Source organism: Lactuca saligna, chromosome 5 (assembly GCF_052625555.1).
Source record: "Lactuca saligna cultivar CGN05327 chromosome 5, ASM5262555v1, whole genome shotgun sequence".
Taxonomy (NCBI): Eukaryota; Viridiplantae; Streptophyta; class Magnoliopsida; order Asterales; family Asteraceae; genus Lactuca; species Lactuca saligna.
In genome coordinates, this window is record NC_136421.1 from 319,245,624 (window position 1) to 319,259,031 (window position 13,408).

Genomic DNA, 13,408 nt, shown 5'->3' on the forward strand with positions numbered 1-13,408 from the left:
ATATATATATATATATATATATATATATGGAAAAGTGAATATACCCTTAAGGGTATATAAGCTTAGGTACCCAAACTCATAATAATTAGTAGTTTTGTTAGATATATTTATTATAATGTTCTTAAACTTCAACCACTAACTTGATTTACATTGAAGATTTTTGAAATTTCACTATTATCTTCCTCGTATATCATATCTTTTTGTCGAATACCTATTAGGCTATATATATTATAGTTGAAAATGAAAAGTATGTAAGAGGAAGATAAATGTAAAATTTATAAAAATCTTAAAAGTAATCAAGTTATAAGTTGAATTATAAGAACAATTAGACAATTACAATTTAAATATATATTATACAAAACGATTTAATATAGTTAGTTTAAGTACCTAAGCTTATATACCCTTAAGGGTATATTCACTTTTCCCATATATATATATATATATATATATATATATATATATATATATATATGTATATATATATATATATATATATATATATATATATATATATATATATTCATGTTTAAAGGACAAATTCAATTAAAAAAAGCAACATCAAATATTAAATCTTACAAGTAGCATCTTTGTGTGATCACAAAAAAATAAAGAAATCAATTAACAAACAATGAATTGTGTTTGGAAGAAAACAAAATAAATAGAAGGATTGATGGATGTTGGATGGATCTAGTAGCCTTCTTTCGGTAAAGAAGGTTGGGGCCCTGCATTGTATATGAAAGGGCCTACTGATGACAAACTGTATCCGTTGAGCATACGAGAAAATGTGAGATGAGCACCCGTGATTCCTCCATTGGTATCTTCAGGAACCTTGCAGCCTGGCCATGGTGAGTTCTCAAGGAAAGACTTGCACTCAGTTACCTCCCAGAGATTGTTTTTTAGAAGCTCTGATGATGATATTTTGGCCAAGAAGTAACCCTTCACATCTGCCGGACAACTCGAGAATGAAAACGGTGCAGATTCATATCCGTTCTTGTGCACGGCCAAACAAGTAATTCTCACCGTTGCTCCTGTTTTCATTTGATTAATTAATAACAAATTAGTTACCATGCATACTATATATGATCATTATTTGCATGGGTGGTCAAAACCTACCAATTATTACTTAGATTTACGATATTTTCTTACATGTTTTGGGTGTATGAATAAGTTATAAAAACCACTATTTAAGTCCAACAAATGATGATATATTTTTTTCCAACAGATTATAATTATAATTAAATAATAAACTAGTGTCGCATGCAAAGAGCGTATTACCTTTAAGTGGGATAAGTTTGGAACCATATTTACAGTAAATAAGGCCTTGAACGGCTATGTCCGTCGGGTGTTCCGGCACCTTGGGTAGCTTGGGCTTCTCAGGCGTTGGTAAATTAGGGTTGATTTTTCCGTACGCTCCATGTTCTTCTTTTGGTATCAAAGGCTTTGGTGTGGGTATTTTAGGATTGTTCTTTCCGTATCCTCCGTGTTCCTCTTTCGGTATCACAGGCTCTTTGGGCAGTTTAGGGTTGTTCTTTCCATACGCTCCGTGTTCCGCTTTTGTTATCACGGGCTTTGTCGGTATCTTAGGAATCCCCTTTCCATAAGCTCCATGTTCCTCTTTTGGTATCACGGGTTTTGTTGGTATCTTAGGATTTCTCTTTTCGTAGGTTCCAATATGCTCATCTTTTGGTATCACGGGCTTCGTTGGGACCATAGGATTGCTTTTTTCGTCAGCTCCATATTCCTTCTTTGGTATCATAGGCTTTGTTGGTACCTTAGGATTGCTCTTTTTGTAGGCTCCAAATTCCTCTTTTGGTATCACTGACTTTGTTGGTATCTTAGGGATGCTCTTTTCGTACGCACCGTGTTCCTCTTTTGGTATTACGGGGTTTGGTAGCAAATGTTCGTTAAGCTGAGGTTTTCCATAACTACTATCTGCAGAAGCAACAAAAAATAACGTGATCATTGACAAAAACAGCACAACCGAAGCAAATTTTAAGGTAATTGCTTCCATCTTTGTACTTTTTAAAGGGGAGCGATGTTTTTATGTGTTATAGGAATCTACGTTCCTAAGGTATTTATAGCTATGTGATTGTATAAATTGAGTAATTATCTAGTTTAAAAACATATAGCTTTGTTTGTGCCGGGTAGGTGGCAGGTGCAAAGATAGTGGATTACTTGTTCGCACGATACTAAATTGACTAATGGTCGTACACCGTGGTGGGGCATTTATCATTTGTAATAGGCAGCTTTACCGCATTAAACTGGTATGTTGGCCCAAAATCCATTAATTTTTAAATAATACCTATTCTTTTATTCAAAAAAAAAAAGTTATATTATGAAAAAATGTTATAAAGATTTCTATATTAGTTGTCTTTGGGGGAAAAAACAATATGGTCAAAGTTATTTAAAATTGTCTTGGGTTAATATTTCGGGATTTAATTGTTGGTTTAAACCACTTTTTTATTTTTAAGGAAAAATCTAATGTTTTGTTTTTATATTTTTGTTTTTGCCCATTTTAATAGTTCTATCGGTCACTGACAAATTTTTTTATTTTTTTTATTTTTAAATAATACTTAATTTTTCAAAAAAAATCACAATATTTGACTATTTTTTTTCGTTTAATTGATTCATAAATCTCATGTTTCTTACATATATATATATATATATATATATATATATATATATATATATATATATATATATATATATATATATATATATATATATATATATATATATATATATATATATATATATATATATATATATATATATATATAGGAGAGTTCAATTGAGAAAAAAAAGGTTGAGAATGGGGGAATCATTCTCAACCAATCATTTATTTTTGCCGCAAAAACGTCCAACGTACCGGCGGAAATGGGAAATGAATGCACATGTGTTTTTCAATAAAACATATTTCCTTAAAGTATGCTAATCATTACCTTAATATATACAAAAAACATAGTTTTTTTCATTTTTTTTTTTAATTTTTAGAAGCTATTTTTACCAAAAAAAATGATTTTAAATATACCAAAATTCATGATTTTTTATTCTCTACAAATAGACATCCGTATTGATATAGTTTTAAGATAAAATAAAAAATTTATTTTTTTATATTTTCAACTATCGTTATTCATAAGTGAATAAAAATACATTATGTGAGATACTTTACCACCCCAGTAAAGCAAATGTTGACGCTGATGCTCTAAGTCGGAAAGTCAATCTTAAAAGGAAAAGACCAAGAGCGTTGAGAATTAAAGTTGTCTCGATGATTATGGAAACTGGAAAGCATAACGAAAGCTCAAGAAGAAGCTTCAGAGAATAATGACCGAAAGGAAGAACGTTTGGGCAAAACGTTTGAGTTCGGTACAAATAGTCAAGGGCTGAAGGTATTCCAAGATCGGATTTGGGTACCTAAGATAAGAGGAGTAAGATATCTTCTTATGGAAGAAGCTCACAATACCATGTACTCGATTTATCGCAGTAGCACAAAAATATATAGGGACCTAAAACCCTACTACTGTTGGCCGACGATGAAGCTCGATGTTACGAAGTATGTGGTCGAGTATGTAACTTGTGCGAGGGTTAAGGCACAACATCAGAAACTATGGAGTTTAGAGCCTTTACCTGTACCCATGGGTAAATGGGAAGACATCACCATGGATTTTGTGACTAAACTACCCAAGACAAAGAACGGTCACGACATGATTTGGGTGGTCGTGGATCATTTCACCAAGAGTGCACACTTTATAGCAGCCAACGAGAGATGGTTTATGCATAAGGTTGCAAATGCTTACATGAAGGAAGTTTTAAGACTTCACGGTGTTACTCTAACAATTGTATCAGATTGTGATAGTCGTTTCACGTCACGGTTTTGGAGAAGTTTACAAGAGGAATTTAGTACATAATTGTGTTTAAGTACAACTTACCATCCGCAGACTGGTGATCAGAGTGAAAGAACGATACAAAAACTTGAAGATATGATGAGAGCATGTACCCTGGAATTCCAAGGTAATTGGGATGAGCACTTACCTCTGATAGAGTTTTCCTAGAATAACAGTTTCCACTCGAGCATTAAGATGACACCTTATCAAGCTTTATACGGACAGAAGTTTTGTACCCTGTCTTGTTGGCTTGAGGCTAGCGAAAAGCATTTTATGGGCCCTGATATAGTCCATGAGACTGCTGAGAAGTTAAAGGTGATCAAGGAAAGGATGTTAGCAGCTCAGGATCGTCAGAAGATTTATGCTGATAAGAAAAGACGACCGATGACATTCAAAGTTGGGGATTCGGTTTTACTTAAAGTCTCACTGTGGAAATGACTTATAAGATTTGGGAAACGAGGAAAGCTGAGTCCAAGGTTTATTGGACCGTTCAAAGTTCTTCAGAAGATTGGGAACCAGACTTACAAGCTTGAATTACCCGAAGAAATAGATGGTATTCATAACATTTTCCATGTGTGTTGTTTGAGGAAATTCATGGGAGAAGTTCCTGACATAATTCCAATCTCAGAATCAAGAATGGATGATAATAATAGGCTAATCGAAGAGCCTGAGGCAATCATTGACTGTAAGACTAAGTTACGACGCAAGATGTTCAATTTAGTGCTAGTCCGTTGGAAACATTCGAATGGGTCGAATCTCACATGGGAGACATAAAGTGACATGATGAGTCGCTATCCACATCTGTTTGATGATGCATGATTCCGGGATAGAATCATCCTAAGGGGGAGAGAATTGTAATGCCCGTGTTTCGGGGCTAAGCATTAGTAGATGATGTAATAATGTATGTCTACCAATGTAACTCATTTTGAAATAATAAAGATGAATTATTTGAGTATTATGTGAATTATGTGAATTTATGTGCTTTATACTTAATTATAATTATAAAAGTATAATAAAGAAAGGATAAAAATAAGCATCAAAATTAAAGTGTGAGATAAATCTGATATCTATACATAAAGTTGTAGTGGTCGAAATAAAGATTCCGGTATATAAAGAACGCCGAAATCTGAGTTATAACGAATAAGTTATGACATATCGAAGTTTCGCGAAAAAACTGGCACGACATGGAGGACGTAAATAGTGATAGATTGATTTTTAGCCTTATCAATCTAAAAAAAGTCATAGTGTTCATTAAACTGAGAGCATACATTAAAAGAACGCCCAAATCTGATTTTGTATGAGGAAGTTATGATTTTTCTAAGTTTCGAGTCAGCAGTACATAGCCCGAAGTCTGAATATTTGATCGAGCGACTTTTGGATGACACAACCTAAATGAGAATCGAAGGTCTCATTAATATAAGCGTAACGATAAAAAGATAGATGAAAGCGGACGTTGGATGAAGAAGTTATGAATATTTAACGGACCAATCCTGTCCCGACCTGTTAAAAAATAAAATTTTAAAAATAAATTCAAAATTAGCCAACAGTGTCTAAACGAAAGTTGTAGAGTACGATCCCGCCTACGTGTGGATATAAAGAATGTCGAAAACGGATCTCATATGCGAGAGATATGAATTTTTAAAGTTGAGGCTCAGATTTTCTAAATTGATGCGAAATTGATGACGTAGCCGCATCTGGGCCGTTGCTTGCTGATCACGGATAGCCTTCAGGTTCGGACACCTGGCCTCGCTACGCCCCGCGTTCAAAAGGAGCACCCAGCGTCCAAGAACGCCCCACATCCGATTTTGGTTACACCCAATGAATAAGCTTTCCTCGGTCCACATTGAGCCATGATGCACCACCAGCGAGGCAACACCTCAACGTACGTGTTACACCCCTGAACCGTCAGAAAACAACGGCGAAAACGTCCGGGGGCAGGTGATGACATGTGTAGTATCACAACAATTGTATCATAGCAATCAAAGTAAACACAACCATTACATTACTATATGATTATCTACATATGTTTGAAAACATTGTTTGTACATAACAGTATATAACAAAAGTAAAAGACATGACTCCAAAATGCTCCATCTTCTTCAAAAGTTGGCAAGAGTACCTATCTATTGTTTCCTTAAGAATACAAGCATTTTGAAAGAGTATCAACATAAAGCTGGTGAGTTCATAAGTATTTAGTTTTGGTGAAAAAATGTTTCTTTGATCCCTTGAAAAGTGTTTCCCAAGAAAAATCCTATATTTTCTTATAGAAAGTATGTTTGAACATCCGTTAGTTACTTGTTGAACAATCTGTTTATGAAAAGTCGAGTTATCTCGGGAAAATCCCATATTTTCCCTAAAAGTTGAGGGTTGGTTATCTGTTCTACTATGAGGTGTACAAGTATCTACCATACTTATATCGTTAGACTTAGTTTTCTTGAAAACCCATGTTTGCTCCCTATGAGGTGTATTAGCCTTATTACATAAATAAAACTAATAAATATGTGGTGAACTAAATCCTAAGGGTATTATTAATACCCTCTAGTAATCAAATCGGTTATTACTTTGAGGTTAGTTCACTTGTTTCATTATTACAAAAGTAATTTACTGTTATCTAGGTTGCGAGTGTCATAACCATACTTAGACTTGGTATGGCATCTAACGGGACCGGTATCTTTTTATGACTTTGTTACCCATGGAACTTTCGGTCCAATTGTAGCTAGCAGTAAGGTGCGGGATAGTCGGTCCTGTATAGATTGATACACAATAGTCATGCTCTTCCTACAAGAAATTATGGTTACAAGTGCTAATCCTACACCCTGATTCTGAGGGGGTGTTACCAAGGACGTGTCTCCAACTTTAGACTAACCAATTTACAAGTAAAAATTCTGAAAATCCTGTTTATGGTTTGCATGAATCCTTTATAAAATAACATATTTTACGATATGATTCACGAGGTTATTGCCTTAGTTTTGAAAACTGTTTCTACGAGTTGATTTCTTAATCGTTTGGTAAAACTGTTTTCCGTGTTAAAAGCATACTGAACATATAATTATATTAAACAAATAATATATTTTGAGCATAGATTTCCTTGTACTTTTTCTTGCATCCCCCCCCCCCCCCCCCCCCTTGAAAACATGAAAAACTCGAAAAAGCATAAGGGTATGAACTCACTGATTGACGTAAGGTTCGAATGTACGTTTGTAACGCCTCCGTTTCCAGGCTAGGCATTATCATTGATGTAATAGTCTAGGTTAACCCTTGTAACTCTTTTTGAAGTATTATTGATGAAATATTTGAGTATTATGTGAATTATGTGTTTATTTTCTTAATTATTCTAATTTAATGAATTAAGAATAAAATAAGCGTCAAATTTGAAATGTGGGATAATCCCAATATCGTAGTGGTCGAAACAAGGATTCCAAAGATATAAAGAATGCCGAAATCTGAGTTATAACGAAGAAGTTATGACTTGTCGAAGTTTCACCACAGAACCGACAAACGCTGAATGACGTAAAAAGTGAAATTTACGTTAGAGCAATGTTTAGCCTTAGTGATCTAAATGAAAGTCGTATAGTTCGTTAAACCGAGAGCGTGCATAAAAAGAACGCCAAAATCTGACTTCGTATGAGGAAGTTATGATTTTTCGAAGTTTCGACTTAGCAGTATGCAACCCGAATACTCGATTTGAGATCGAGTGGTTTTTAGCCGAAACAATCTAAATGAGAATCGAAGGTCTCATTAATAGTAGTAAAACGATAAAAAGATAGGAGAAAACGGACGTCAGATGAAGAAGTTATGAATTTATAACGGAGTTTTCCTGTCCCGGCCTACTAAAAATAAATAATAAAAATAAAATCAAAATTTGCCAACAGAGTCTAAACGAAAGTTTTAGAGCGTAGTCTCACCTACGCGGGGATATAAAGAACGTCGAAAACGGATTTCGTATTAGGAAGATATGAATTTTTGAAGTTTATTAAATATTTTCGACATTTAATTTAAATATAAATTCGATATTATCCGGAAGGGGGGGGGGGGGGGGGAGGGAGTCAGCGTTCTTATCCCCATTACGCCCAGCGTAGTTTAGAATTACGCCTAGCGTAATTCGGGCTTCCAGCCCCTATAAAAGGAGGTCGAAGCTGCCTTATTCCTTTGCTCATTTCTCTTCTTTTTCTCGCGTTTTTGCATCGTTTTTCGTGCAAAAATTATCCCGAAGCCCTGGTATGATTCTCGAGCCCCGAAGCAAGTCTCGAAGCCCTGAAGATCCTGAGAAGTGCGATTCCCGAGCCGAAGCTCTGCCCGCGAGGAGTCCGGTTTTTGTGAAGATCTTCCAGATCTGCCGAAGAATACTACTTCTACAAGTCGTAGTGTTGTCCGATCATCTTCTAATCAAGTGAGTGTGTGGTTACTTTCTTCTAACGCCTAATTATGAAGTATTTTACACGAAATACGTGTTATGTGTATATTTTGTGTTATATGTGTGAATGTATATTCACTTTCTTCTATGTCATAGGTACGATTTATTCTTAATGAAATACGTGTTATGTATATGTGTCTCATCTGTTGTTTTGGAATATGTATTGAATGAGAATGCTATACAGGTTTTAAACTACGTATAAAAATATATATTTTTATCTACTAATATATCATGTAGAACATGGGTAGATAGTTAACGTGTGATAAACAGATGAGAGGCCTCAATGTTGTTTTTGATTCAGTCATCTAGCAGAGTTTAGATGACGACCACAGACTTTTCTAGACAGTCCTGTGGAACGCTAGTAGGTTCGCCACCTGTAGGTGTTAATGAACTTTGGGTGTTCATTCGTTGTACTCCATCCCCCTCATGGTTGCCTTATTTGACATATATTGCCAGGAAACCCCTGAATGCATGTGTTGTCGCCCCGATGAAATATTCTAAGACTATGTCCCTTGTGTTAGTTGTTTTAGGGACGTAAAGTGAGTAACGGGAATGGATAATTGGGTTATTGTTGATTGGTGGAAATAAATATAATTATTTATTATGGGTTGAAAACCCTATATGCTCACCAGGCTCCCAAGCCTGACCCACTCAGTTGTATTTGTATTACAGGAAGTGGCGCAAGGGCATAAGATGGATGAACCATCAAGTTGTTTTGTTTACAAGTCTGTATATGTATATATTTGTTGAATGACTTGTAATGTTATCGTTTATGCTTTATGGTTTGTATCGGAACATGACATCCTGATTTTTGATTATATAATGAAAATACATTTCTTTTATGAAATGCTTTGGTATTTTATCACATTTTGTTTTTGGGAACAAATTCCGCAACTCTTTCAAATCAAAAGGATTTACTTTGAAATTATTTTAAAAGCATAAATGAAAATCGGTCTTTTCTGGCTGAGATTTTGGGGATGTCACAGTTGGTATCAGAGCATCAGTTTAAGCGAACTAGGAATTTGTAGGATTTCTGGACTTAAACTTAGAATGCTAAGTGAAGTTTTGAGATATGTGCCTGTTATGTTTTAGACACGAGCACTAGTTTATTTTAGGAAAGTTTCCTAAAATACTTTTATGTGCTAAATGTTATATGTTGCCATATATGATATTATTTGTTCGGATCTATGGTCTGTTGCCGACCGGATCTAGAAACCTTATGTGTGTAGGATTCTAAGCGTATGTCTACGAATTTAGAACTAGCATGTAAACGTTTCGGGGTGATAAGGATGATTTTTGAATATATATCGTGAATAAGGATCTAATTTCACCTTATTTGGTGTGTAGATCAAAAATGGTGAGAACAAGAAGTGGAGTTGGAAATGCTGATGAAAACAGGAATCAACCACCAGTGATTGAACAATTACCTGTTGTAGCTGCAGCACCGGAGCCAATAACAATGGATGGTGTACAAATGATGATTCAAACAATGTTGGATCGTCAAATGGAGGAGACTAGGCGGTTGCTTCAACAGAATTGTGAAGAACTATCAGTTCATGTGGAAGAGCCCAAATTAAATGAAGGGCACTCGGAAGGTGGAAACTTCAGCGGGTTTGTTGGTCAAGCTAACCCACCGATAGTTAGGCAAAACAACCATGATGAAAGGAATGATGGAATGGGATGCAAGTACAAGGACTTTCTAACTTGCAAACCATCGACCTTCACTGGAAAGGAGGACCCGATCGGAGTGATGGATTGGATCTCCGAAATGGAGTTAGCCTTTATGACTTGTGGCTGCAGAGGCAAGTTGCAGACGACGTTCGTAGTACATCAGTTCCGAGGTGGATCCGTTTGTTGGTGGAACACTCTAGGGAAGACTTTAAGCCCTAATGAGCCACTGCATTTGACATGGGCAGAATTCTTGGTGCAGTTCAATCGCAAGTTCTGCTCGGCTCAAAATCTGTTAGAACTAGAGAACAAGTTTCTGACATTGATGAAAGGCAGCATGTCAGTTGATGAATACACTAATAACTTTACAGATAATATGGAGTTTTCTTTGCGCATCGTTCCAGATGAGCTGACAATGGTTGACCGGTATGCAAAGGGACTCTCATGGGAGTACGCACTGCCAATTCGTCAGGCACCTACTCTAGACGCAGCTATTTGGGCTGCTAAGTCTGTTGAGAACATGATTAAGGGGAGAACCACCGACAAGCTTGAGGTTGGTGAGAAGAGAAAGTTTAAGGGAACATCTGGTTCCGGTAATAGAAGCAAATTTTTGAAATCTGATTCGAAAAAGTTTGGAGGAAAAGGAGGCGAAGCGAAATGGTGTGATAAGTGTAAGAAAAAGCACTTTGGGAAGTGTAGTGAAGATGTAACCTGCTAGAATTGTGGAAAAATTGGGCATTTTGCCAATGAGTGTCCTTCCAACAAAAGGATGTGTTTTGGTTGCAATGAAGAGGGGCACATTTTGAGAGACTGATTGAAGAAGAAGGAGGCAGCTAAGCCCAACATTCCACCAAAGCCGAAGGCGAGAGCCTGCCAAATGACACTTGAGGCTGCTAAAGATGAAGTTGATGTCGCTTCAGGTACCTTTCTTGTTAACAAACTACCTGCTCAAATTTTGTTTGATTCTGGAGCCAACTACTCCTTTATTTCGCATGAGTTTGGTAGAAAACTAGCTTTGCCTGTTGATAGACTAGATAATGCTTTATTAGTTGAAGTTGCTAGTGGCAAGTTCGTATTAGCCATCGTATGAAAAACATCTTAATCGACTTGAATGGGAATAAATTTCACGATGAATTATTGCCTATCGAACTTAATGGTTTCTACATAGTTTTGGGAATAGATTGGCTTAGCGCCAATGACGCCAAGATATTGTGCAAGAAGAAGATAGTTATAGTAAACCCGCCTGGGAAAGATTCGTTTATGGTGTATGGGGACAAATGTAGAGTAAATTCTGTAATCATTTCTCTAATGAAAGCCAGAAAGTGTTTGACCAAGGGATGTACATCATACTTAGCATTCGTGATTGATGCTAAGAAGGAAAAGAAGGTGATGCAGAGCATTCCAGTGGTGTGTGATTATCCGGAAGTATTTCCTGAAGATCTTCCTGGATTACCACGTGATAGACAAGTGGAGTTCAGAATAGACTTGTTACCAGGGACCACGCCAATAGCAAAAGCACCTTATCGATTAGCACTGACAGAGATGAAGGAGCTAATGATGCAACTTTAGGAGTTATTGGAAAAAGGTTTCATTAGACCTAGTTCATCACCGTGGGGAGCTTCGATGTTATTTGTGAAGAAGAAAGATGGAAGTATGAGAATCTACATCGATTACAGAGAGCTGAACAAGGCAACAATAAAGAATAGATACCCGTTGCCAAGGATTGATGACCTGTTTCATCAATTGCAAGGTTCGAGCTATTTCTCAAAGATCGATTTTAGGCCAGGATATCATCAGCTAAAAGTAAGAGAACAAGATATTGAGAAGACTGCATTCAGAACTAGATATGGACACTACGAGTTCTTGGTTACGTCGTTTGGACTAACCAATGCTCCAGTAGCATTCATGGATCTGATGAATAGGGTTTGTAATCCGTTCCTTGATAAATCTGTGATAGTGTTCATAGATGACATTCTGATTTATTCGAAAAACCAAGAGGAGCATGGCAGACACTTGCGAGAAGTGTTAGAAGTCTTGAAGAAGGAGAAGTTGTATTCAAAGTTCTCCAAATGTGATTTTTGGATTCGAGAAGTCCAATTCTTGGGTCACGTGGTTAACCAAGAAGGGATAATAGTTGATCCAGCAAAGATTGAAGCTGTGATGAAGTGGGAACAACCGAAAAGTCCCACGGAGATCCGAAGCTTTTTAGGATTAGCCGGATATTACCGAAGGTTTATCCAAGGCTTTTCTTCGATTGCTACTCCATTAACAGCTTTGACCCAAAAAGGAGCTACTTTTTCTTGGAATGATAAGCATAAAGAAGCATTCGAGAAGCTAAAGAAGAAGCTATGCGAGGTACCAATACTTTCTCTACCCGATGGAGTTGAAGACTTCGTTGTTTATAGCGATGCGTCTGGGGTTGAATTGGGTTGTGTTTTGACCCAAAGAGAAAAGGTGATAGCATATGCATCTCGACAACTAAAGGAGCATTAAAAGAATTACCCGACCCATGATTTAGAGTTGGCAGCGGTAGTTTTCGCTCTGAAAATATGGAGGCATTACCTCTATGGCACGAAGTGAAAACTTTTCACTCATCATAAGAGTCTCTAATATCTCTTTAATCATAAAGAATTGAATATGAGGCAACGACGCTGGCTAGAGTTACTCAACGACTACGACTGTGAGATACTTTACCATCCCGGTAAAGCTAATGTTGTTGTTGATGCTCTCAGTCGGAAAGTCAATGTTGAGAGGAAAAGGCCAAGAGCATTGAGAATAGAAGTTGTCTCGATAATTGTGGAGAGTATGAAGAAAGCTCAAGAGGAAGCTTCTCAGAAGAATGACCGGAAGGAGGAATGTTTGGGCAAAACGTTGGTGTTTGGTACAAACGGTCATGGACTGAAGGTATTCCAAGATCGTATTTGGGTACCTAAGTCAGGAGGAATAAGAGATCTTCTGATGGAAGAAGCTCACAAAACCATGTATTCGATTCATCCTGGTAGAACTAAAATGTATAGGGACCTGAAACCCTACTACTGGTGGCCAACGATGAAGCTTGATGTTGCAAAGTATGTGGCTGAGTGTGTGACTTGTGCGAGAGTCAAGACACAACATCAACCATATGGGAGTTTAGAGCCTTTACCCGTGCCTATGGGTAAGTGGGAAGACATTGTGATGGATTTTGTCACTAAACTACCCAGAACAAAGAATGGTCACGACATGATTTGGGTGGTCGTTGATCGATTCACTAAGAGTGGGCATTTCATAGCAGCCAATGAGAAATTGTCTATGGAGAAGCTCGCGAATTCTTATGTGAAGGAAATTGTGAGGCTTCACGGTGTTCCTTTAACGATTGTGTCAGATTGTGATAGCTGTTTCACCTCAAGATTTTGGAAAACTCTACAAAAGGAAATGGGTACCAAGTTATGTTTAAGTACAACTT

The 13,408-nt window shown here is 36.7% G+C and overlaps 1 protein-coding gene across 1 annotated transcript; it reads right to left on the reverse strand.

Annotated features, from left to right (window-relative positions):
* Positions 1 to 543: 543 nt before the first annotated feature.
* Positions 544 to 2,060, reverse strand: LOC145048767 (uncharacterized). The gene is made up of 2 exons (XM_078997364.1): positions 1,276 to 2,060; positions 544 to 1,028 (listed from the first exon to the last, which is right to left on the reverse strand). The coding sequence occupies exons 1-2, from the start codon at positions 2,009 to 2,011 to the stop codon at positions 688 to 690; spliced, it is 1,077 nt and encodes a 358-aa protein (XP_078853490.1). The 5' UTR covers positions 2,012 to 2,060; the 3' UTR covers positions 544 to 687.
* Positions 2,061 to 13,408: the final 11,348 nt, after the last annotated feature.

Bases quoted from the DNA above. Each gene is read 5' to 3' on its own strand.
- LOC145048767 (XM_078997364.1), bottom strand. From the start codon at position 2,011: ATGGAAGCAATTACCTTAAAATTTGCTTCGGTTGTGCTGTTTTTGTCA. The intron at 1,029-1,275 runs GTAATACGCTCT...AAATGAAAACAG, and splicing joins CAAACTTATCCCACTTAAAG to GAGCAACGGTGAGAATTACT.